Source organism: Thunnus albacares, chromosome 20 (genome assembly GCF_914725855.1).
Source record: "Thunnus albacares chromosome 20, fThuAlb1.1, whole genome shotgun sequence".
Classification (NCBI taxonomy): Eukaryota; Metazoa; Chordata; class Actinopteri; order Scombriformes; family Scombridae; genus Thunnus; species Thunnus albacares.
This window is the reverse complement of record NC_058125.1, coordinates 5169300-5195966: the sequence shown is the minus strand read 5'-3', so window position 1 is coordinate 5195966 and position 26667 is coordinate 5169300. Positions and strand designations below refer to the sequence as shown.

Genomic DNA, 26667 nt, shown 5'->3' with positions numbered 1-26667 from the left:
AGCAGCTTGAGTACGAGGAGAAGGGCTGAAGCTGAAATCTGAGCAAGCAACAATATATCTGAGTGCAAGATACAGTTTGAGCAGAAGCAATCTAAGCACAAGCAGGGGCTATTTGAATGCGAGAGCAGGGGTTTGAGGGAAAGAATTCCAAAATATGAATGTGAAATCAATAAATTATGCTTTCAAATTGAAAGACCACTTGAATAAAGATAGGGAAAAAAAGCCCCATATGGTGCGATCATGTGCCAGGAGACTGCGACTGAGGGAACACAGCAACTCTAAAATGCAAATGGATGCTCAAACAATCAGAGAGGATGTTTCACATCACTGCCTGCTAAAGCTTACACACAGGTAACATATGGTCATAGTGAGCTATTACTTAATGTCATGAAACCACAGCTAATTACAGTGAAGATCAGATGAGAGAGAGATCTTTCCGACAGAGTCAGTATCCTGAATAAAGCCAGCTCTTTAGCGGAGCTATGCTATCTGGCTGTGCCTCTACAACAGCTGGCTGCCTCATTCAGATCTCTCACTGTGACTGGAGGCTGCTGCCATGATCTCCATTAGATCTGTGGATGTGCAGATTATAGATATTCTCTGTGGGCTTGTCCTCGTCGGGCCAACCAGCCCTCTAATCCACTTCCTGTCAGAGTGTGTAGCCTGAGCCAGATGAGCCAGATGTGGTTGGTGTGCATACATATCCGTCTGTGAGTGTTTATCTCTAAAATCTTCAAGTTTTGGCATGCAACATCAAATTACACAACTTTTAACTTATGATAACAGCCACTGCGCTGTCCATACTAAGCATGTTATCCATCAAATCAAGTGTTCCCTGTGGATACGGTTCAAGGATGTCGACAAAGAGCTCTGCACTCGCTACTTTTTAATCCTCCGGGGAATGGAAATCAGCTGTCAGGGCTGGGGCCTCCCAGGTCTGTCTCTGCTAGTATTGATCACGGTCTGCCTTGTTGGCCTGTTGGGCTGCCTACGGCACGCATGATAATGCCGAATCTCACTCCTGTCTGCTCATAACCTCCATAACTCCTGCAGACTGGAGAGATTAAGTTCCAACTCTCAAATGATTAATCAATTTCAATTACCCCCCATGTGATCAATCATATTCTCATTAATGTCTGAAGCGTTGCCCACAGCTGTACGGCACCGATTACCAGTCAAACTTCCAACTTGAACAGCTTTATTGCTCAAGTCCTTGTAAAATATCTTTTACAGTCTTGTGAGAAGCTCGAGCGGCTAGTTTACGGTGATGCTGCCTGATGTTTGCATGTCAGCGGACAGTCAGTGGTATCTTGTGCTGTAACCCAAGATACCACTGGCAGGAATAGTCTTCTGCTGGTCATCAGGATCCCCCCTCTCCATTCTGTGCTATTAAAAGACAGAAAAACACCTCCATCATGCTCTGAAGTTGAGCAATCGGTTCCTCTATGGGTTTACTTGAAATGATGGATTTCCTCAAGTAGAGAACAGAAGTTACAATTAGTCACTGCAAAAAAACATATAAGGTTACACACTCAGGTTATCACTGAGCCAAACACTCCAGTGTGTTTATTAGCCAGTCACGTTTTTGGGGTCACTCCCTACTGTCAGTGATCTGTTTGACCACTTCCTGTGATGAAGAGCAGTGAGGCAGAAATACTGTTAAGTGAGCTCACCTCTCATGTAACTGGAGCCTGACATATAGATGAGCTGAGCTGCTTTGCTCTCTCTGTGGGCTTGACTTTGTTCCCTTTTGGCTCTGACCGCAGATTATCCGGGGCTGAGCAGTCCCGCGTGCCTTCAGCTTGCTGTGAGGTCAGGTGAGGCTTTCACAACATTTCTCTAAATATTATCCTGACCTCAGATTTTGAGCTGTATCAATGTGCAGATGGAAAAAGAACAACTAGGGAGGGGAGCTGGAGGTTGAAATAGAGCTTGGGCTGTAACTGTGAAAGATCATGTGCCACCGAGGTCAAAGGTCAACTGAGTTTGAAATTATAAGGCACTAAATGTGTCACTGCTGACTGCATTTAGTGCAACTTGGGAAATAACAGGAAATTCATTAGGATCTTGAAATTCATTTTCTTCATTATGACGGCAAACAAAAGTTACAATAGTGTCATATTTAAAGTAAATGTGGTTGGTCAAAGTTGAACCAAGCAGTCAGTCCCGAAACTGTGATGGATCTCTCTTGCTCCTCACCAAGTCACTCTCATCATCCAAACTCCCCACTTTAGTTTCTCAGGTCTATCCAAATAGAAGTAATATCTGAATAAATGATCAGCATCACTGGAATGTGCATTGCACTGATTTGTTGTTTTATGCTTTCAGTTCAAACAGACGATGATCGATGTATTCACGGACAATCTGTGAAAAGTGCCTCCTTAACCTTGTTACGCTCTGTGCTCAGCCTGATTGAACTTGAAAAAAAAAACTGCTGTTCCTTCGCTTAAAAAACATCAATTTTATATTGGAGGAAGTGAAGATGAAAAGTTAGCATGAGAAAATGCATGTGTGGCATGAGATCTGTGTCAACTGCGTGAGTCTCACGGTCAAAGTGTGAGACTTGGCAGATCTGCCTTAAACCCTGCATTAATGAAGGCAGCACGACACACTATGAACACAACACTGACATTTTATCATAAAGTTCATATGGCAAATGTGTTGGTCAACAGTGGCTAGCTTGATCTTCTAGCAGACACAGACCAAATTAGCATTCATTTGGACTCAGTGCCCTGCTATGTTCACCTGCTAGTTGCTAACTTTGACTGTTTGATGTGTTGGGGCTTTGCAGGTAGCATATAGCAGGTTTATCAACGTTTTTTCACTGAATAAAGCTGCCTGCTGCTGGAAACAAGGTTGGTGAGAGCGGTGAAACTGAAGCAAAACAGTAAAGTTGTGGGCAGTAAAACCAAAATAATGAGTTAAAAGATGTTATATTGCTCCATAGAACTGAGGGGAACTGCAGAGTTGGGGGACAGCTATCTGTGGGTTCGTCCATACGAGTGACACCCTTCATATTACACATACTCATTATATATTGTTTGGATTTTGCCTTTAGTGGTGTTATTTAAGTGCTGTTGAAGCTGGTACTCAACAAACTATTTTGTTTGAAGTGGTTGTGTGAAAAATGAAAAGACAGATTGAGAGAAAAGTTTGATGACAGATTGTTGAGTGAAGTAGGCGTGCCTGTTAAGTTACAAAAATTCTTTGATTTAAACCTCCCAATTCTGATGTCAGAAAAGTGTGGGGGGAGGAGGTTACAGACGTTGTTCAACCATTGGACAAGCAATTTGATTAAACATACTGACACCTTTAGACATGAAGCTCGCATTATGCATCATTTGAACAATCCTGTGTGATGTCACAACTGGAAAAACGAATGATATTCAATATGTAACTCTTTGAATTCAGGCTCTGAATTAGGCTTTAGGGTTTCATGGGGCGGGGTCATTAACACTGCCAGCCAAATGGTGTCAAATGTCATCAGTGTGCTTCTCCGTCATACTGTCACAACAAGACTAGGTCAAAGTATATGGCTGGACTGTGTATGAAACGCTAGAAGGCTTTTAATTTGAAACGTCAGATACAGGAAGTGGTGACACGTGGCGACAGGAGCCAATTTGACATGGGGCCTTTCAATACCAAGTACGCCAAGTACGGACTCATGTACTTGCTAGTTCCGACTTGGCAAGTCAAACTTCTGAGGACGGGAGGACACAGTACGGTCATTCTGCAATTCGAATAGCAGCGTTCCTGCTGACACCAGCAGCTCAGCTTCAACACAACTACCTGACTGTACTGTGACAAATCAATTTTAATATAGACTGATCTGTTCATATTAATACATTCATATTTATTGAGATGTGGTGATGTCTGTACATATAGAGCCCCAGAGGCAGTGCTGTTGTTCTGGCCAGTAAAAACATGAAGTTTCACTTTACATTCAGACGAACTAATGTGGCAGCTACAAGTCTTAGATTTCATCTGCGAGACCAACATTTATCTTCCAAATGGAATTATATCATATATCAAAATGCTACAGAGATGTTAGAGCAAGTGGTATATCACCAAGGAGCTGCACAGATCAGTTCATTGGATCATGTTCTCCCCAGGATGATGAAGGACGTTGACCGGCTGATCATCTCAGGAGTGAAGCTGCTAGCTGCTCAAATAGGCGTTATTTGGATAAACAAACCACATATTACCACAATCTAACAAACCACATATTTAAATGGTTACCTGAAAAAATATTAAGTTTTAATATTTTTTCAGGTAACCATTTAAATATGTGGTTTGTTAGAAGTGACATATTAACAGTCCGTCAGTGAAAATGACAACAGCTTAATCTCCGCCATCACTGCCGGTTGGTGCAAAATGCATTCTGGTATACTTAGCTTTGGCCGCCTTTGGCCGACCAATGGTGTAACCTTATCACTCAGTCTGTCAGTCAGTCAGTCAGTCAGTCAGTCAGTCAGGGACAGACATTCATGTTTATAGGGCTTGCTCCATTGTTGCAGTCCAGCCAAAAAATAGGAAGAGACCCCCCCAGAATCAATATTGTTTCTTATATGCATGTTGTGTTTGCCATCTGAGAGGAGAGTGATCTCTGTGGTGTCCTGCTAATCAATGGGCAGATGGCTCCTCAGCATCACTTCAGTAAAATTCCAATTTTTTGCCTCATGTTTGATTAGTATTCAAAATGTTGTCTGATTGCAAAGTGGGCTGCTGAACCTCACCACCGCCCGGTTTATGTGTTATTTCTCAGAGCGGCTGCCTGCAGACGAGAGTCCCTTTGCCTCTGATTAAACCCTTGAAGCAAGGTCTTTATCCTGGCAAGAACCCATGTGAGCATGTGTGTGTGTGTGTGTGCAGAGAGAGAGGGTGGGGGTGGGGGGTGGGGGGGAGAAAGAGCATGTCTGTGTGCGAGGCAGAGAGAAGAGGGGGGAGGGAAGGCAGCGGTGTAGCTCTGTCTGCACGTGTGTGCTGGCCCACGTTACCTACAGGGGGAGGTTGGGGGGGAGGGAGTGGTGTGGGTGGAGTTGTGGGTCAGAAGGAGGGGGGGGCGGGGTGGGGGCACGACAAGACATTGGCAGTCTGTCTTGGTGTCTGCTGAGAGAGAGAGAGATGAAGGAGGCATATGAAACAGAAAGTGCAGGTGACCTGTGGCGCTGTCAGGCTGCTGGTCACAGACAGCTAACTGGCGAACTGCTGCTAACCAGCGTCCCTCTGGAAGGAGATGAAGAGGGATTAGACGACTCTGTCTTCAGTCTCCGCATCATAGGGTTCAATCAAAAGCAAATGTGTGTGAGCAGAAGATGGTGTAAACATATCATATGGAGATGCAGAGCAGCATCACAATACTGTTGATAGAATAGAATGGAATAAATGTGCCAGTCGATGAATATTGGCTGATCTCAAATGGTTCAGATGTTGCCAAATCTAAATGGAGTTTGAGGGATCTCGGCTTTAAACAGATGAACACAGCCAGGAAAAACAAAGGCACTCAAAGTTACTGTCTGCCTGACCTTGAGCGCCCCTCACACACATACAGGCATACAGTATATACACACACACACACACACACACACACTCACACATCCTAGGTCACTTTTGGGGACATTACATAGACTTGCATTCATTTCCTTGAAACTAACCCTAACCCTAACTATAACCACTGACCAAAAAATCAGCTTTTGTCCCCAGTTGGACAAGTCATTTCCTATTAACTGGTCCCCAAAAGTAGCTTATGACAGACCACACACACACACACACACACACACACACACACACGCACAGACTCTGTCTCACACACAGCAGCACAGCAGTCATTAAGACCTGGTTCTGTATTGTGCTGGGACTGCAGTGAAGGCTATTACGCTCCCTGGTTCTGTCTCTCAATAATGCATGATTAATTAGCCAACTCTGAAATAGAGTGAAACTGAGCACAGGGTGGAAACTAAAGAGGGACTCAGTAGGTAGCCACTGTCTCATACATACAAAAGCCTGCATACACACACACACACACACACACACACACACACACACACACACACGCTCACATACACACAAGAGTGCTGCGTACGCTCAGATATGCAGACAGTGCGTCATATTCTATAGATCACTGAGTTTTTCCCCACATGCTCTAAATCTTCGCAAAAATTTTAATTAAAAATCCATCTGAACAATTTATTGTATCTAGAATTGAAGTCTAAAATAAATAGCTCTCTTAAAGCTGCACTACTAAATATTTTTATATAAACAATTGGCATGCCCTGGTAGCCTACTGGTTAAGATGCATGCCACATAACTGCAATGTCTGCAGTTCAATTCCGGCAGCAGACCTTTATTGCATGTCCCTGTCTCATTCTCCCCTCGTTTCCTTTCATCTCTAAATTGTCACTGGACAATGGAAAAATGTGAAAGGGGTCACTTATAGTTAAGGCCAACATATGTATTGTTTTGGTTCACTCTTAACTTGAGGTATGCAGTAGTATGTAACCTTTTATGAACTATGGCCACAATAGCAATTACAAGACAGAATTTCCTTTACTTTCCCACAATTTTCTTGAATAATTTGCTTGAATAATTTGCTATCATTTGGTGACTTGACTGAGTATTATGGGACTTCATCATGAATGCATTATAAGAACTGGATAACGTGTAGTGAATCAGCTTTGCTGCCAATTAGTCCCAGTGGCCAGCTGTGGTACTACAATCAAACAATCCCTTTCAGCCTAAAAATCATTTCCCCCATTGACTGCTGTTATAAAAGAGACTTCTGCATTTTAATTGAGCAAAGTTTCTTTCATTCCTAATGGGATCTCTGACAGTGTTGATGATTTTACACTCTTATCTCATCACTGCGGCTCAGAATAAGAGGAGGCAACTGTATGATGACAATTGGAGTTAAAAACTCAACCCTCTGTTGTTACAAGAGAGGAAAAATAATCCACACACTGTTAATTAGCTCCCATGATTATAAGTTATAAAATCTTGGTCAGATAGACCTCATCGGGCAGCAGTATCAGTCTTACACCACTGTTAACTTTTTTATGTGCATCATATATTCAGAATAGTTTGTTCATCATCCAAAACCCCCCCCAAAAAACAAAAAAAACCCTCATTCTATACCAGTGGTAGGCAAACAGTGGTCCATCGACCAAATCTGGCCCTCCAACAAATGTATTTGTCCCCCTGATGAAAGCTTAAGTTTTCCCTCTTACAGTTTCCATCAAATATTTTACATGATTCCTATCTCTTCTATCTAAATACAAGGTGCACATAAATCCCAATAAATATTTAACATCTAACAGTGCCTCCACATGAAGACATGCATGCAAACCACAGGTACTGTACCTCCTTATGCACCAGGCTGTTTGAACAGAGCATAATACAAGTCTTACCAGATGAATAACAGAAAAATTTTTATAATATACCGCTGTAATTTCATTGCTTTTAGCCTGTTTGACAAGAACAGATTTGTGTTTCACAAACCTTAAACAGGTGGCTGTTTTACTGAAATGGCATACTGATAGAAAAATCTAAGATAACAACAACAACAGCAGTACATCAACCATAATCATTCAGACATGTCAGATGCAGATGCTTCTGATGATGTTGCTCATAATTAACAACTCTGCTTCTTTCATATGAATGTGCTCATAGCTGAGAAACCCAGTTAACAGAGTTAGTTGATAACCAGCTTTGTAATACTGGTTATCGAGGATCACCAGTGTTTGGCTCAGTGAAGCTAAGAACTTCTTCATGATACAGTCACCTGGTGAGGTACTGTTTGTTTATTTCTTGTTTAAATTTGAAATATGTGTCTGTGACATTCTAAAACAGATTTCAAGAGTAACACAAGTACAAAAGAGACAGTAATACAGAAATATCTATCTAAAGCTTGCTAACATTAGCCACCATAAGCTACTGGTCATACCAGAACAAATAAAACTGTAACAGCAAAACCACTGAGAGTACTGAACTGAGAAAAAAATGCTTCTTATTTCTTATGAATCATATTACAATTTTACATTTGTGTCATTACAAATTTACATTTATAATAGGAAAATTGTGTTTTGTCATTTTTCAAAAGTTACATTGTCTTTAAAACAAGGATTTAAAGACTATTTATGAGAGACTGTGATGGCAATAGAAGGAATTTTTTCATCCTCTAAGCAGAATTTTCTTTTCTTTTTAAAAAAAAATACCAATCTGAGGTTACATAAATCACTAAATATGAGTAATAATGAGTATTTGCACTGCACTGTCTCATCTGTTTCATCTTTTGCTTCCCCTTTTCGGGATCTCATGTCTGTGCCAAATCTTAATCAAACCACTCCGAGTTCACTTCCATGTGTGATTCATCCACAAAATTCCAACTTTAGTCGACTGTTTCCATCCTCTGAACTTTTCCCCTCAACTAGCTCTCAGGTCTGCCCTAGGCAACAGACAGTTAATATGTTACAGGGAGTCAGAGAAAGAAAGACAGAGAGCGAGGGCATCCATGAATAGGGAGTATTCAGCCTTGCCTCTGCCTCATTCCCATAGAGACCGGGACTGGGCTGAAGTTTCAGCCCAGTCTGGCCCAGTGAAATACAAACCTCTCTCATCATAGACTCTGATTCCCACTAGAAACACATTATTGATTCCTCTCTGCGACCCCTCCATATTTTATTATTGCTAAGGTGAAAACGGATAACAGGAGAGCTCATATCAGCACGCAGCAGAACAATACTGCATTGTGGCAACTCAGCTCCACTCTAGTGAAGAGGACAACTCCTCCTGAAATCATTCACGGCACCAGTGGCTGCACACAATTATGATCCTGTGCTCAGCCTGCCCTGTGCCAATAATGAATACATGGATACACAAACACAAGATGGGATTGTGAATTAGCATTCGATAACAGCTGCTGTTGAAAGTGGAGCTCCGCTTGCATAAGCTGCCCACTGTCCTGCTGGGAAAGCGTGCGGCTTCACAGTTGTGTTCGTCAGGCCCGTTTACCCTAAATGAATGTTGAAAATATGGCGAGTGTTGACTCTATGGAATAAGATGTAACATCTCTATTGTTTTGGTTCGTCTGAGTGGAAGCTTTGCCTCTGGGTCGGCATGTCAGGAAAGCTTACAGTCAGATGCAGCGCTCCTATTCAAAACTCTAACCTCTAACTTCAAAGAAGGAGAAGAAAACAGCTTTGAGTATATTATTACAAATAATAATCAAAATCTTGTGTTGGATTCAAGGGGTGTGGATGATTATGTGACAGTCCGTCTCACTTCCTCTTTCTCTCTCCCCTCCTCTCTCACGCTCTTTCTCCGGAGTCAATTTGACGTGATGACTCACCGTTGGAGGTGGTTTTTTAAGCAGCTTGAGGGACATCCGTGCATCTTTTTTTTCTTTTTTTTTTTTTTTGTTCTTTGCATTAACAACAGCAATCTGTCTTGCTCGGGAGCACAGATGCAGGTCTGGATTTGGAGAGGAGCTGCAGATTGCTCCGTGTGATTAGTACTCTCCTGAGCCGCATTCATGTATTTCTATCATTATTCCTACAATAGAAAGAACAGAGTGATTGAGAGATGAAATTATTGCTGGGGGAAGATGGGAGTGCCAACATCTGAGCTTTTACAACTACACTGCAAAAAATCATCTTGTGGAAAAGATTGAAATATATTATAATCTAGTCATATTTTCTAGTATCAGAAACTTTTCCAGCGAGGTCAGCAAAATAACTCTAAAAGGGTTTCTTGAAACTAGCATGAAGATCTAGCCACTACAAAGGACTATTTGACCTCAAAACTAGCAGAAAAAAATGAGCATGTTGTCTCCCCTGTTTTTAGTTGATTTTTTTTAATATAGTGATTAAACAAACAAGGTGTGTTCATTAGTAAAATTTAGAGTCTCTGGTAGGCAAATTGTTTTACTTTGAACAGAATCAGACTGGCTGTTTCCCCCTGCTTCCAGGCTTTATGCTAAGCTAAGCTAATAGTTGGTTAACTTCATATTTACAGACATGATATATCAATAATCCTCATCTAGCTCTCGAGAAGGAAGTGAATATGGTATTTCCTAAAATGTTGAAGTGTTCTTTGAATTTCTTTCAATCTTGTATGATCACTCAAAAATCAAATTCAAATGAAAGGTTCTTAACCTTTAATTCAGCTCAGATTACAGATGAATATCTTTAAACAGGCAAACAAAGACAGATCATAAAATATCAACAAGTCCTCCAAATTAAACGACCAAATACTTTGTTTGACAATGTGACTCCAGAGTCACCCTGTGCTTTCCAAAGCTGTCACAGCACTGTTAAACAATGATGATGTTTTACGATGTGACATCACTGTGGTTAAGGTCTGGTCAGGTTTACATCATGGTTTGGGTTAAGATGATCACTTTGTTAAGGTTTGAGAAACATAGTGTTGGTTAAAGTTACTACTTCCTTAAAGTTAGGTGACCCTCGTCATCATGGCTGCAATAATAACCACAGAGTTAAGGTTGGGGATGATCATAGTTACGTTTTTCTAAAAACTGTCCCGACTCATGGTTGGAAATGTGACATTCACTGAACTGCATCACGGCTCTGGCTCATAATTACTACGGCTGCAAGATGGCATCTGTCACTCAAACGTAACTATATGTCGTTTTTGAGTGACTGACATTACAACCTGTTGTATTGTTTTTCTTGGGAGGACAGTCGAAAATATTGAAATAAAACATGAATTCTTCAGGAGGAGTTTGGTGCTAACTCTTCCAGATGCCACTTGGCTTCATGCCGACACCCTGACCAACCAGCGGGAGAGAGAATAAGACTTGTGAGACTCAATTCTAAAATGACAGGTTATGATGGATATCTTTTTTGAAACGGAGGCTTGAGATGGATCATTAGCAGACATATTTCTAAAAAATACTCAAAGATAATCATTTTTCATCAAGATAAGGTGAGACAGTTACTAAAGTGAAATCAAATAGTCCTGTTTGGTCTGCACTTCTGAACAAACAAGTCCAACATGACTTTAATTCTAAATGTAAGATTATCATCTTTATAATTAACTTTATTTTTTTCAAATATTGATTTGCATATAAACACGGGAATTTTGTTCTTCCTATAAACAAATTGGCTTTTTGTGTGCTGCTGGCACTGCTGTCTCATCACCACTTTGCTACCTTGGTAGATAATGAACATGCCTCAGAGCAATTATCAATAATACAATAGATTAATACAGCATGTGTGTACAATGTGTTCTGCTGAAAGAATACGCACACATCATACCAACCTAATGAAACGATAAAAAAGAGAAAATGTGGGCATTTGTGTTTGTGTGTCAGTTGATCCTGACCTATTCAAAATAAAAATTGAGGATGTACATGTCGACCTCATAGACTCATGGCACAGTGTCCTGGACTTAGTCATGTGAGTGCAACACACACTCACACACACACACACACACACATACACACTCATGTGAGCTAGCAGGGGAGAAATGCTCTCGTGGACCCTGTTCTGAAAGCAGGTTTGCCCAAGCTGTTTGTACTGGCGTTGCTCCAGACTTCAGCCTGTCACACTGTGAGTGCAGAGAGGGGAAAAAATATAGGAGGTTTTATGGAAACAGTGCAGATAAGAAGAACAAACTGTCAGAGGGAAAAAGGACAAATATTACAGAGCTAAGTGTAAAGAAGAAAACGCTTACACAACAAAGTGAAGAAATAGGAAAAGAATGGAGTAAGAAATGGTTGGTGGCAGGGTGGGGCGGTGGGGGAACAGAAAGGCATGTTTGGGTTCATTCTTTGACCTCTCATTTCGATCAGGGCGAATATGTGATTAATGGATTTTCACATGGACATGGAATCGCTCACCACTTCCCTGTGACATTCTTCCCAATCTGTCTGTGGCTGTTTCCAGGCCTGATCCCAGTTCAGGACTGTGAGTGACTCTCCGCCCACAGACCAGGTCATGGCAGACAGTAAACAGTGCGCTAAGTAAATGCCCCACAGGACTCGGCTCAGAGGGAGAAGGTTAGCTGAGAGTGCGCTATACATACTGAAGCTTATTTATTCACACCTCTGTAAGCTGCGGCACAAACTTATTACATGTATACAGTTAACACTAGCTTTGCAGTGTGGACATATCTGTGTCAGACATAGCTTGTGATATTTGATTACATAAATAAAATTACCAATAAAGAATATCTGAGGAGCTTCCTTACTGGCTGCTAGGATTTTTAATCTTTGTTGACATTTAGCCAAGCCGGATTTACAGTGAACATACACAAACAACTACATTTAGCACTACAGGTGGCTGATTTCACAACGAATGAAAGGATCCATGTGTTCAGTTATGCCACGAATGCAATAGGTCTAACAACTGTGAATGAAAAGAGTTCAACACCGTGCTGCATCTAATACAGTTGTATTTACTACAAATCGTATTACATCAATAACCAGGATGTAGGAATTTCCCTCACAGTGTAAGCTAAGCTGCTGGTGTGGAGACTGAGTCTCTGTGTCCCACTAGGCAGTGGATATTTCCCAACACCAGCAGCTTTGTGGGATTGACACAGCTCAGCTGTATTGTGGCGAGCACTGGAGTGGCCTTGTGTGGCCTTTTGTATTGTACTCATAGGAGGTGGCGTAACAAAGGGACACATGACGTTGGTTTTGGATGGTGAGAGATACGAGAAGGGGAGCTGACCCACTAAGGTCAATCTTCAGATTATGTAGAAGCTTATCTGTGAACTGTGGACAAGTGACTGACTCAGAGTGCTTTTAACTATAGATCTATAACAGAAAAGGTAGAATCCACACATCTGTAAAGGCGCACAAAACTGAACGATGTAGTGAAAAGAGAAGCAGAGTCTGTGCAATGAAGCATTCGGTGGTTTGACTGCTGAGAGAATTTATTGTGAGTATCTATTAAAAAACGTGTTGTTCAGGTTGATGGTTAGCATTAACATAAATCAATTACTAATAATCACCAGTAAGCTATCGATTACTAGCTGTTCATCTACATTTTAAAAAAAGCATATTTTCTCACTTAAAGGAACAGTCTGGGTCTCTGCAGACTGTAGCTAAAACATTTGCTTATCAGCGTCTCCAAAACCCACTAATTAACATGTTGAATCTCCTTTTTTTAATCTGTTAAAAACAGAAATAGAAAAACAATAAACTGTGGTTTTAGGGGCAGTTATGTGCTGAAATTATTTATTGATGCAGAGAGTCTTTTTGCCACAAACTCAGTGTGTCTAGTAAGCTTTAGTTATTTAATAAGCTGTGGAGGTGCTTGGTTTTCAAACACTGGAGAGAGCCAGGCTAGCTGTTTCCCTCTGCTTCCAGTCTTTAAGCTAAGCTAGGCTAATCGTCTCCCTCACTTAACGCACAAATCTCCTAATATTCTTCTTGGAAAATAAGTGAACATGTATTTCCTAAAATGTGAAACTATTCCTTTAGCCTCTAATGGTATCTCGGCATGCAGACAGTGTCAGTTGTATGTGTCCAGGTTCTGAGATATCCATCTCTGACACTTCTGTCAAACCTCAGTACAGTTGAGGTGAATGTCATGTTACACTGCTCATACTGAAACCTTGACAAATGACAAAACAGACTGTCAGCTACTTTCATTGGGAGTGTTTCTTCAGTAGAAAGTAGTATATCTCACACCCTGGGCAAATAAAACCAAAACTAATTTGAGTGAACCATTCCTTAACAGTGTAACATCATAATAGTAGCAATACCAAAACAACACATACATTATTTGCACTTTTCAGATTTACTAATGTGAATTACAGCTTCAGAATAAACACATCACCTGACATATTTGCAGGATTAATAAACACAAGTCCAAGTTTTGTATGAAAAGTCTCCATAACCGAGGGACAGATAGAGCATACAAACCAAATAGTTTCCATTTATCACCTAAACCGACTGAATTGACTGAATAGATCACGTTGACTGTTCACCCCAACGCTTTCTGATTACTGGGCTGAATTGCACTCAGTAGCAATTCCCAGCCAAAGAGCAATGTCACAATTACTCTCCTTCTTCCCTCCCTGGAGATTACAGCACTGAGCTGCTGATGCAGTTGCATACAGCGGGCCTCGAAAACACTCGTTTTTCTGCACCGCGGCTCTTTTTTGTGTTCTCACACTCTTTTTTGCCCAGCCTATCACCTTTCTCCATTTCTATCAAAGGACATCCATCAGCGAAATATGGCTCCACCTTCTCTTGTTACCCCAACAGCACTGTGTCAGCTCCCTGAACCAGAGAGCTTGGCCGCTGCTGGTGGGGGACGTTACAGACATCACACTCTAACATTGCATACATTTATCTCCATCAAAATTACATGTCCCTTTTCTTGACTGGCTCACTAAATAGTCAAGATATAAAGCAAGTTCCTTATGAGTTCCCATTAGGGTGTTTACAATATGTGGAGTGAATTAGCGAGCAGCACTCATCATTACCCTCTCCACACATGAACGATCATGACTTCTAACTCATTATTCCTCCTTGTCCTGTGTCTCCATCCTGGTCAGCTGTTTATGAAAGCAGAACGAAGCAAAGGATTAACCTTAACAGAGCTGCTTTCTCTCTTTCTCCTCTCTGTCACGCTCCTTTCCCTCTTCTGCATTTTCAACTACCAACTGTAAAACACACACACATGCACACACACATAAATTCATTGCCATTTAAGAGATGAGATCTGACATTTGTCAGAAAAATAGCACTTGAGTGCTACTCTAACTGTGGAAGAGCATGGGGTAATGTGTAAGAATAGTTGCCATGACTACATTGACATCATTTCTGGCAAACAGGATTGAAGGCTTCTCAATAGAGGGTCTGTGCAAATTCTGGCTGTGCATACACTTTGATGGGAGTTCATGTGAAAAAAAAAGACATGTTTTGAGGATAACTTCGAGCTGTATATGCTAATATCTCTGTTAATATCTCTTGTGATGATGATGCATGAATCTGACATCATCCGTCGCAATGCCTGCCCAGGGATGGCTCTCACCCACACAGACAAGGGGAGAGGACAGAAATCTGTTTTAAGGAGCGTGCAGCGGGTGCGGGGGAGAAGGTTACAGTCCAAATGGAAGAGGAGCGGAGAGGAGGGGGCGGAGGGGGGGGGGGGGTAAAAAAATACAAATCACAATGACAGGGACAGCCTGCCTACTGTAGCAGACTCCATTCAGTATTCATGGAAATGTGACACATTCCCACTGCAATGGATGGCTCTCACTCTAAAACCCATTCTATCCACAAGCACTGGCTGTTCATTTCAGAGCGTAAATTGAATTTCTCAAAAAGTCGATCTGACTGCAAGGGCACAGCTTTGCCATGTTGTGTGCCGTCGGAAGCAGGATGGCTGCGAAAACACGGAGTGATCTTGTCTCTGTGCCATGCCTGTGTTATTAAGCTTAATGCGACTCTGTTCTGTTCTGTTGGCTGATTCATGACACAGCACCCGGCATGCTAAACATAATCCTCCGACATGAAACCAAATAGTAGAGCAGAATGGTATTTAAATAGGAGGAGCACAGCTGATCCTCTATTGTGTAACCTTCCTTCTCCTCCAGATGGCTTAATACGAATCTTTCCAGAGGTCAAAACACTGTAACCCAGCTCAAATATGAAACCTCTGGGTGCTACATGCCATGAATACGCTCATTATTCCACATAAACACCGTTTCATCCCTCTCTGCAGATGTATGGCAAGTAAGCTCAGGCTCAGACTCACAGAGAAATGTCTGTGTTTGTCCATGCATGCAGGTATGAGAGTGTGTCAAGGGGGGGTGGTGGCAAATATTACCACTGCTTATATTAATGACATTCCTGGCAATGGTGTGAAAAAGAGCCTCTCTGCCTGCCACAGCATTTGTAAACAACCTCAAGAGGAAGCAGCACGTAATACCTGATCCCCACGCACGCTAGACTCAAGAGCACTGCCATGTGCCACAGCAAAGAATCATTTTCTAAACTTTTAAATGATTTTCCTGTGTAAACAGCTCATACGTGCTGCAGATAAATCACTTTCTATGGACTCTCTGCCTGCTTTCATCATCACAGCCGAGTGTTTAAAGACCATCATTCCTTTGAATTTAAGGGAAGAATAAAGCAGGTGCTTGTGCATGTGTGCATGAAGCTATAAATTCCAGTGAGCAGTGTAATCTTAGATTGCTATCACTACGGATCCGCTATGAATACTAATTGAGCACCACCTCCTCTTCCACGGCTAAAACTGCATTTCAATAACAGAGCAGTAAAACTTCTGTTCCACGCAGGATCACATTTATTCACCTGGTAAATGATGTATGTGCACAACCGAGAACTTCTTCACAGATTTATCAACTGAAGAAACGTGCAGAAGAACCTTGTGTGTTGTGACATTGTATGTAGATATTTCTGTAGAAAGATTTATCAATACCAGCTACCTTTAAAGTGAGAACTAAATAACTTATGAATGATGACGTAGCCCATTCATCCTCTTACAAGTGAAAAGCTGAATTCATGAGCATTAAAACACACATTCAGGAGTTTGGTCTGGTATGACCAGTAGCTTATGGTAGCTAATGTTAGTTAACTTTAGAGAGATATTGCCGTAGCTAAATGGCAAAAATGCTGAAAGAATACTTAAATCTGTGTAATAACTGCTTTTTGGCCACTTGGGGTCAATAAAAACAATCTGTAAACACAATATTACTTATACTATTACCATCTAAGTTGATATGGTTGATATGGCGAACTTGTTAGTAAACTGTTTCTTATTTACACATCCAGTAGATACAGAGAAACATTAGCCTTTTTCGTGTTTCTGGCCACTTGGTGAAGTCCAATATTCACTCTCCTTTTAGCTCTGTTTTGGTCCCCACCAACTCCTAAGGGAAATATCTGGCTCTTTAGCTGCTAAATACTTCACTACTGTATGTTCACCAGCTAGTGTCTAACTCTGTCTGTTTGCCATTTGGTGCTGGCCAAGCAGCGTACCTTATCATAGCACAGCTGAAGACGATGAGACTGAACCAAAATATCAAAGTTGCAGGTTGGAAAAACCAAAACAAAGAGCTGAAAGAAGCTAAAAGGCTCCATAGAGCTGAGGATAATTACAGAGTTGGGTAAGAATTCTCTGTGGGTTTGTCACTATGAGTAACCCCTTTCACTTTACACATAGTCATGTTAATAAAATTAATTAATATGAAAATATTGATTACAGATGCTTTAAAGAAGGACAAAATTTCCAACATGTTTTGGTTGGTTGGTTTGGTTGTTATTATCTAGATTTATGTCTAGATGTATGCTGCTGCACTTGGCCACAAAAAGAGGTCACAAAATGTTGAAATATAAAACAATGAGGATAAGTGGAGCTGTCTTCACAGGGGCACAGAGTTTAATGAAGAGCTGCAGGAAGAGCCTGTAGTTTATAATAGCAGCCTATTTATTCTGGCCTGTGTTTTGTCCTATTGCTAATCTTAAAAATATTGAGAAACATACCGCCAAGAAAGTGCTACATGAGTTGCCATAACCTAAAATTGAAAAGGGTAATAAAAAAGTCTCTACTTTATCCTTCAGGTGAAAATTTTGAGCTCAAGATACCAAGAAAGCCCTCATGGTGAAAGAGTGAAGTCATCTTTCCAAGTACTATTATGGCTTTGAAGTCCACTGGAAAGAACAGGGTCTAATAAATCTATCTGAGCCCTCTCGGTGTTAGTCAAATAGCCAAAAGAAATGAATGCAGCCCATGACAGCTTTCATTATACAGCAATGTTCACATGAGCGATGCTTCTTTTGCCCGTGCTATCAGTTCGCTATGCCAAAACACAATTTCTTTCCAATGAAAACACTACAGTCTTTGGAGCATTTTTTCATTCTTTTCTTGGTAGAAAGCAAGCAAAGAGTGGCACATATTCATATGATTTACCCTCACATTTCATTTCACCCCCAGTTATTGAACATGTGATGGTACACATGTCAGATTAAAATCCGCTGACCACATCTGGGAGGTTAACAGAGCTGGTTGTAATTTATGTGCAGCTACAAAGCCAGAGAGAAGAGGTAAGGGTTTCACAGCTTTGTGAAGAGAGGGGGGAAAAATGTCTATGTGGACTGACTTCACTAAAAAATTTGCATGAGTCGTGCTAAAGCATCTCACTTCATTAGCTGTGTTTACCTCCAGGTCCCAGCCAGACAGATTCACAACAACAAGAGGAAACTTTCGCCACTCACCACATCCATACTCAGGTGGAGAACAACAAATAGGTCATTGTTACAGTAAGCACAGTGTGGGACTATTATTCCACCTATCCATAGCCAAAAGTAACACTAACGCACTGAGTAAACACAGCGGGAGAATGAGCAGAAGCACTCTGGACCTGCTCATGGTATTTCTTACAGTACTGGGAAAACTTATTTCTTTTTGAACAACGATGCAATCTCGTCTCGCTAGTGCAAATTGGAACATGTCTGAACATTTGGTCGTAGTCACACATTTCCTGCGCTGTGAGGGGAAAAAAAAATACTGCCCTTCTCTGGTGGCCTTGGTGTGTCTCCAAGGCCCCCACGGTGTGTTTAGTTTATGCTCAGGTCATCCATCACACAAGATCCTCCGTGGTGGGGGGACTCATCTCTCACCCCTGCTGAGACTCAATCTGGAAGCTGGAAGAACTCTCCATTGTGCCTGCAGCATCCTGCAGCCCTCCGGCTAGAATCTGACTGCATTTTATAGCACGTTGTTTATGGCACAGGGATGTTCTATTGAGCTAAACATCAACCATGGAATTATGATAAACCACAATTAACCTCCATATGTACACAGATGGGAGTTAATGTATACATTTCCTATGTTTTTGTGGAGATGTGTGGGCGTCAGTGAGAAAAGGAGCAATCCACTGAATACAAAAGCACACTCGTAGAAGAGAATTACTTTAAAAGACAGATGAAACCCTCCTTCTCTTCTCTTTGTACCCCACACATCCTCTAAAAGCTAATTTTCTCAACACAGCAGACTGTGCAAGGCCACTCTGGTGTTTGCCATAATGAATAATGCACTTTGAGGCATATATGTTCATTATAGCAAAGCGGAGAAAGAAGAGAGGAATGTATCCAGTTGTTCATTTCTGGTATCATGATTTAGCGAGGGAACATGGCTTGGACAACAGACTGTCTAAATGAATTATTATTGATTCAGACAAATCATATACGCCTCTGAAATTATATTGACTCCCCTGCTGTTCCCTCTAGAGAGCCTGTAAGTAGCAAGCAGCTCGGTCTCCTATAAATCAGTTCTAAAATTTAACATTACCACACATGACATACAGCGTTTTTAAAAATTTCAGTGGGTGTGTGAGTCAGGAAATACTTTTGTTTCTGAGCTTGTCTATCACACTCCCCCTCCAAAGAACAGCCTGTCTTCTCTCCTCCTCCCCTGTCCTGCCACCTCCCTCCCAGCTGTATAATTCATGTGGCATTGTATTTATTGTGCAAACACAGAGTGCGGGAGCCCATGTTAGGTAAGAAACAGGCCTGACAGGGAAGAGCTTAAGCCCTGCACTGCACAGCTGCTGAGAACAAGTAGCCAGCACACAGGCACTAGAGAGCACTGGGATCCATTGTGTAACAATTCATTTTCACAGTCCACAGACCTTATAATGAAGAGAATTTTATCGCGGGTACACAGTGGGAAAAGAATGTCAATATTTACACAGATGGCAATTATGAGATTCCATCTGTTTTGTTTAAAAGTGGTGGAAATTGCGCTTTATCACAGGACACCGGTCTCAGTAAGGCAAGGCTGTTAGGTTTAGATACACAGCTACAGCTGGCTCCAGGAACATCAAAATGTCATTGGTGAGCAGCAAGGAATACAACCAGTGACAGGTGTGTCCCTCCGCCACAGCGACTATCTAGCTCTGTTTAACCCTGTAGTGGGAGAGAGCAGAGAAAGACGTGGTTTCATTTCAGTGTTGACTCTGACTGGCAACAATAATTATATAGGCTATTGAGCATTATTATTACCACAGACTCCTTGTTCAGCCGTAGATTTCATGCTTGATCTCATTGGACCTTTAAGAGGGCATCACATAAAATGGACATTTACAGATAAGTCAATCTTGTTCTCTGCTATCTCTCAGCATAAATGATTTTAGGTTTTTTAAATTGTGTTACTGAAATCATATTTTGCCTGATACAAGGCTTTCAAATCATATTTTAGCTTAAACCTGATCCAATAAAATAGTCCAAAGCACATGAAAGGCAAAGCACTACCGTAAATAGAACCCTGCGGTTGATTGAGCACAACATCCTCCAATCACAGCTGTAGCTGGGGTAGTTGTTGATGACGAACCCGCGTTTAGCCAATAGAAACAATTTACTGGGTGTTGACCTCTGCGAGCCGCATCACCACCTCCTCCATGTCCGTGGCGGAGGACTACTATAAAAACAAACCAGCCCAAGTTTTAAAGGGCAGAGTTGTAAAAAACTCCCAGGCTGTGGGGAGTCCGCTTGGTAGCCTGAATATCGGAATTCAACAATTACCCCACAGAAGAAAAACCGCCTGGAGCATATTAGAGACACAACGTCGGCAACATCATTTTTGTATCAGCTTTAGAAAGCGACACCAGCGGCTATACAAGTATAACGTTTGCTGGAGCGGGCTCGAGCTAGTGCAAGAAGGACCTGCTGTGAATTTCCATGTAAGTAAATACTGACTAACCGTCGCCATAACATTCATTTTATCCCAAACTGTGCACACAGTTTCATTGATATTTAATTTATTCTGAAACTGTGACACTCGTGTTGTTATTAAATATTGCCTCATATAGAGGAATATGCAGGCTGTAGCCACCAAGCTAATTAAAATGCTACGTCGCTTGCTATCGATCTCAACACGGTCGTCAGTCCAGATTAAAGCGAATTTAACCTCTTTTGTCGCCGTTAACAGTAACGTCACCGTTTGCTGTCCATGTCTCTTTATCTCATGGCTTTGCTACACTCGGTGTCACCGAGTGAGAGGTAACACTGATAACCAGCTGGTCGAGCTACACGTTAACAGTATCTGGCGTTGAGATAGCTGGCGTTGCTACATTGCTGTTCACACCCTTCATCATCAAGTTGGCCCAGCTAATGCTAGTTTTTATTGTCGGTGTCGTCAAGCGAGTGTCTTTTGCTCTGTTGTAGAAAGGGCTTCATGGCCGTGGTTAGACTTTGAATGATGATTATGTAACAGCAAAAGCTTGTACGTGCTTCCTCTCCCTCCTGTAGCTCAGTCGGTGCACGGGAAAGCACTAGAATAGCCCGGTTAGATTAGAGATGTCCTCCCACCTCGACGTACCAGGCAGGAGTTTTGCCTGAACATGTCCTCCTGCCATAATGAGCCAATCAAAAATCCTTCAGACTATTGACACCTGCCATCAGATCCACCGCCCTCCACCGCAGAGGTCAACCATGGTTGCGTTTGTCTGTCACCGTAGACCGCTGGGGAACACACACACTGCTGACACCGTCTCTGAGTCAGTGGCCTGTGTTTATTTTTAGCTGTTGATATTGTACAGCTGAGATACAGCACTGCCGTAGAGGGGGGGAAGTTAATGTTGAATGCTTAGTACTGACACAGATGTGGTGGTAATCATAGTGTCTTTATTTTTCTTTGAGAATACTACAAACTGCTTCAGATTCCTAATGTTTTCCTTTTCTTTCCCGTTTCAGGATCCAGAACCTAACCCTGTTTCAGGAAGGATATACATTTCAGCAACGAGCACTTAATCAGAGTTTTTTCATCACACCGATCACTGCTGCCTTGGAGGTTTTTGCAACGCTCAGAAAAAGCAACTCTGTGACAGAAGAAGAATCACCCTCGCCACTGAAGCAGCTATGCAGCTTGAAATTCAAGTAGCACTCAACTTTATTATTTCCTATTTATACAACAAACTCCCTCGACGACGTGTGAATATCTTCGGTGAAGAGCTTGAGAGGCAGCTGAAGAGAAAATATGAAGGCCACTGGTACCCGGATAAGCCATACAAAGGTTCAGGGTTCAGGTGCATCCATGTAGGGGAGAAGGTGGACCCTGTGGTGGAGCAGGCAGCCAAAGAGAGCGGGCTGGACATTGAAGACGTCCGGAATAATCTCCCTCAGGACCTTAGTGTGTGGATCGACCCGTTTGAGGTTTCCTACCAGATTGGGGAGAAGGGACCGGTCAAGGTGCTATATGTGGATGATAACAATGAGAATGGGTCAGAGCTGGACAAGGAGATCAAGAACAGCTTTAATCCTGAGGCCCAGGTCTTCATGCCAATCAGCGACCCCGTTGGGGCTTCCTCAGAGTCCAGTTCCCCCTCTCCTCCTTTCGGGCAGTCTGCTGCCGTGAGCCCCTCCTTCATGCCACGCTCCACCCAGCCCTTAACCTTCACCACTGCCACCTTTGCTGCCACCAAATTCGGCTCCACTAAGATGAAGAGCAGCGGCCGCGGCAACAACAGCAACAGCGGCAGTAGCAGCAAGGTGGCCCGCACCTCCCCTACCAATAACCTGGGTCTGAATGTCAACACCCTACTGAAGCAGAAAGCCATCTCCACCTCCATGCACTCACTGTACGGGCTGGGCCTGGGGCAGCAGCAGCAGCAGCAGCAACAGCAGCAACAACAGCAGCAGCAGCAGAAGGCCTCTGCTCTCTCCCCTAACGCCAAGGAGTTTGTGTTCCCCAGCCTCCAGGGCCAGGCCAGCCCTGGAGCCGTGTTCCCCGGGGAGGGCTCCCTGGGACTCGGCCCTCTGCAGTACAACAATGCCTTTGACATGTTTGCGGCCTACGGAAGCCTCAACGACAAGTCCCTTATGGATGGCCTCAACTTCAGTCTGAGCAACATGCAGTATTCTAACCAGCAATTCCAGCCAGTCATGGCTAACTAAACTCATCATCAAGATGTTATTTATGAATGATGGTGGCTCAAAGAGAAGGAAAAACAAAACGCACACTTAGAAACTGGACTTTCAAAGGATATAGTGTCTAGTCAGTCAAGCGCATGTGCCCAAGGGTGTTTCTACTGTGCCCCCTTGAGTTTGTTTCTACTAAAAGCTTGTTGTACAAACACATCCAAGCTTGGTTACTTCAATTCAACATGCATCATTGTTTTTCTTTTTCCTTTTTGCCAACCAAGCACAAAATTTTTTACTATGTTGAGAAAATACTCCAAAAAAATCTGGAAAAAAAAAAAAATACAAGCTTCAAGTTTTGGCCTCTTACAGTATTTTACAGGTGGTAAGACAAGGCTGATTTTTATGAATTGGCACTACTAAGTGGGGTTACTTGGTCTTTTTCTAATTGTATAATTTAATTTAGTACAGAGTTTGTAAGATATCAGAGTATATATTGTTTCTATGACATGGTGTTGCATTTATATCTTTTTACTACTCCAGTGATCTGTGATGGCTGCAGCAGCTTTTCCTTATTTTTCTTTTTTAAAAGATAATTGTTAAAGAAAATCCATCTTTAAAAATACATCAAATATTCTAAAGATTGTGTACAGAGTATTCCTTAGTGGTGGAATTCAAGTGTAGGAATATTTGCTTTTTTCTGAAAGATGAATTGTATTTTCTGTTAAGAGGTTAAAAAGATTTTGCTATACTATGGACAAAAATGTAATCGTATGAATATTAATTTTGTACCTACATTGTGCAATACTTGATAAAAAATACGGTATAACAAAGTATTTTGAGTCAGTGTCTTACATGTCAAGAGGGACTGAAATAGTTTATATTGTTAAGTTTGTATTAAATGCTTAAAAATTATATGCTTGTCTTTATTTTTTTTAATTTCATATTTGCACCCTGGTCTTTTTAATAAAATAAACTACAGTTGAACGTGATCTGTGGACAGCGCACTTCTTTTATTGCTGGGGTTACCACAGCAGTGACATCTATTTTTAATATTTAAGCAATAGCTCACTTTGCTGTTGGGCAATCTGCTGCTCCAGCAGATAATAGCAGTGATAGTCACATGCTAGGATTTGCCCCTCTGTGTCATGAGGGGAACTTGAGGTTAGAGATGAAGACTTGACTGTGCAATCTGTCTATGTGGCAACATAAAGCCTGGAGCTCCTGTACTGTAAACTTTGGACCTGTTGAGGGTTTGTAGGTGGAGGTTAATGTCTCAGTAATCACAGGGAGTAGGCACGTGACATCACGGCTGTGAAGACAGGTGGACCGCTATTTATGATCTGTCACACTCATTGTAGCAGTATGAAGCAACACATTTAATCTGAGCCTCATCCAGTCCCTCTTTGTTAACTTAAAACAGGCATATGTTTGGAGTTTACATGCTGACTGCCTTGAAAACATCTGTTACAATGACAATATGGGGGAGCGTATTAACTAGGCGTCCATGTATTAAAAGAAGAACAAGCTAAACATTCACCAAGGTGTAGAATTGCAACAGCTTAACTCACCAAAGAGATAATCACGTTTGCCGTTCTGAGTGACTCAAATGTCTCAGGAGGAAAATAGCTTGTGTGTTTATGTGCTTAAAGTGACGCCCCCTCCCTTCCTCGTCAAAGACTTGTTATGTACATGATGTGTATTTATGGCAGAGCAAACTCAGCTACTTAAACACACTTAAAGCCTGTTTTCGATTCTCATAAATGACTATATTACATGTGTGTTTATTTTCTTAAGTGCCTGACCCAGCGATAAATACTGTGGAACTGCCCTTTATTGCAATTCAATATAAATACTTTGTTTCTACATGTTCTGTAATGCCATTTATGTGAAAACATCCTATATTCAGCAGCAGTGTTGCTAGGTTTCTGCAGTGATGGAACAATAGCTTAGATACTTTAATAAAAAGTAGCAATGTAAACATGCTCCATCACAAGTACAAGTCCTCATTTTAAATCATATTTAAGTAAAAATACTGAAGTATTATCAGCAAAATATATATAAGTACCAAAAGTAAAAGTACTGTTGATACTGTTGGTGCATCAATAGCATTTTAGTGTTGTAGCTGGTTGAGGCGGAGCTAGTTTTAATTACTTTATATACATTTAAGTAACTTAGTCCAGTGGTTTACAACATAGGGGCTGGGCCCCTCCAGAGGGTCACGCTGAGGTGTCGTGAGATGATTAAAATGGTAGAAAAAAATGTTCTGCTGCACAAATCTGTATTTATTTTTTTGGACTTTCTCTAATATTTGCTTTTTGTGCAAGATTGGATCATTTCACCTCTTTGGACCTCAAATAGTTGAAATAACAATAATAAATGAAGCCATCTGAGAAGTTTAAAGGGGAAATGTATCTTCTACTGACAACAGATATCCTTGTTTTGATCATATTTGGGATATGACGTTTAGCTACATGGAACACAAGAAACCTGGTTATTAATATCCCTGTTTATATGATTCTAACAGTATCCAGGTTTCTGATCATCTGTGTCCAGTTGTGTCTCACATCCTCAACCACATCAGTTGCTCATTTCTCTAGCAACAGAGGATGTTGAAACCTTGATAAGATGTTTTCATGCCACAGTATCCTGGTTTGTACTGGGGTAGTCCAGGTAACATATCCAGGTCTCTGAAACCAGGATAAGGTGTTTCCATATGTAACACACAACTGGGCTACTCCAAAAACCTGATTATAACCAGGACACTAGTGCACATGTAAATGTACACCTGAAACATGACAAGGGGCCCAAACTATACACTGCTTTTTTGTAAGGGTTCACAAACAATGAAGGTCGGGAACAACAGGTTTAATCTTACACTGTAGTTTATAAGCTCATATGTTTTTCAATGTAAAATATTAATTTGAAAAGTAACTGTAGCTGTAGCTGTAGTTGTCAGATTATGTTGAGAGTGAAAAGTACAATAATTATCACTGGAATGTAGTGGAGTAGAGGTATAAAGTGGCATAAAATGGAAATGCTCAAAATTGTAGTTAAGTAAATGTACATAGTTCATTTCCACCAGTGGATTTCTGTATGATCATGTCAGTGTGGATATTTAGCAATCATGGCTACCCATATAGCCTCAGTAGTGAGTGATGCAGCACATATAAAAATACTGTAAAACAATTGAAATAGCTTGCAAGTATAAATCTATATCTCAATTGTGTTTGTGGTAATGAAATATAAATCTCAGTTTAGATTGGTTTGGTAAATTGCTCAGAATCCCTGGCGTTGCAAATTAATTCCTCTGGTGCTCAGTGGAGAATCCAAAGACCATCCTGGCTCCCTTCCTATTCACTCTCTAGCCATCAGCCTTCAGATACAACTCATGTCACCAACAGAAGTTCGCAGATGACTCTGCAATTGTCAGATGTGTTGGGGAGGGGGGGGGGGGGGGGGGGGGGGGGGGGTGGGGGAGTGGGAGTACAGAGGACTGGTTAGTGACATTGTGGAGTGGTGCAACCACAACCACATGCAGCTGAATGTGCGAAAAACCAAGGAGATAGTGGTGGATTTCAGGAGGACTTAGACACTAATCGCCCCTGTTTCCATCTGGGAGAGGATGAAGACTTGGCACCGTCTCTAGGAGTGCTGCTGGACAGCAAGCTGGACTGGAATGGGAACACCCAGGCCACATACAAGAAGGGCCAGAGCGGACTCCAGTTGCTGAGGAGGCTCAGGTCCTTTGATGTATGTAGAACTAAATGTGCTCTGTCAGTCAGCGGTGGCAAGTGCCCTTTGCTTTGTGC

The 26667-nt window shown here is 41.7% G+C and overlaps 1 protein-coding gene across 1 annotated transcript; it reads left to right on the top strand.

The window, feature by feature from the left end:
• Positions 1–20421: 20421 nt before the first annotated feature.
• Positions 20422–23847, top strand: tob1b (transducer of ERBB2, 1b). Its single transcript, XM_044337842.1, has 2 exons — positions 20422–20679; positions 21692–23847. The coding sequence occupies exon 2, from the start codon at positions 21857–21859 to the stop codon at positions 22889–22891; it is 1035 nt and encodes a 344-aa protein (XP_044193777.1). The 5' UTR covers positions 20422–20679; positions 21692–21856; the 3' UTR covers positions 22892–23847.
• The last annotated feature ends 2820 nt before the right edge of the window (positions 23848–26667 follow it).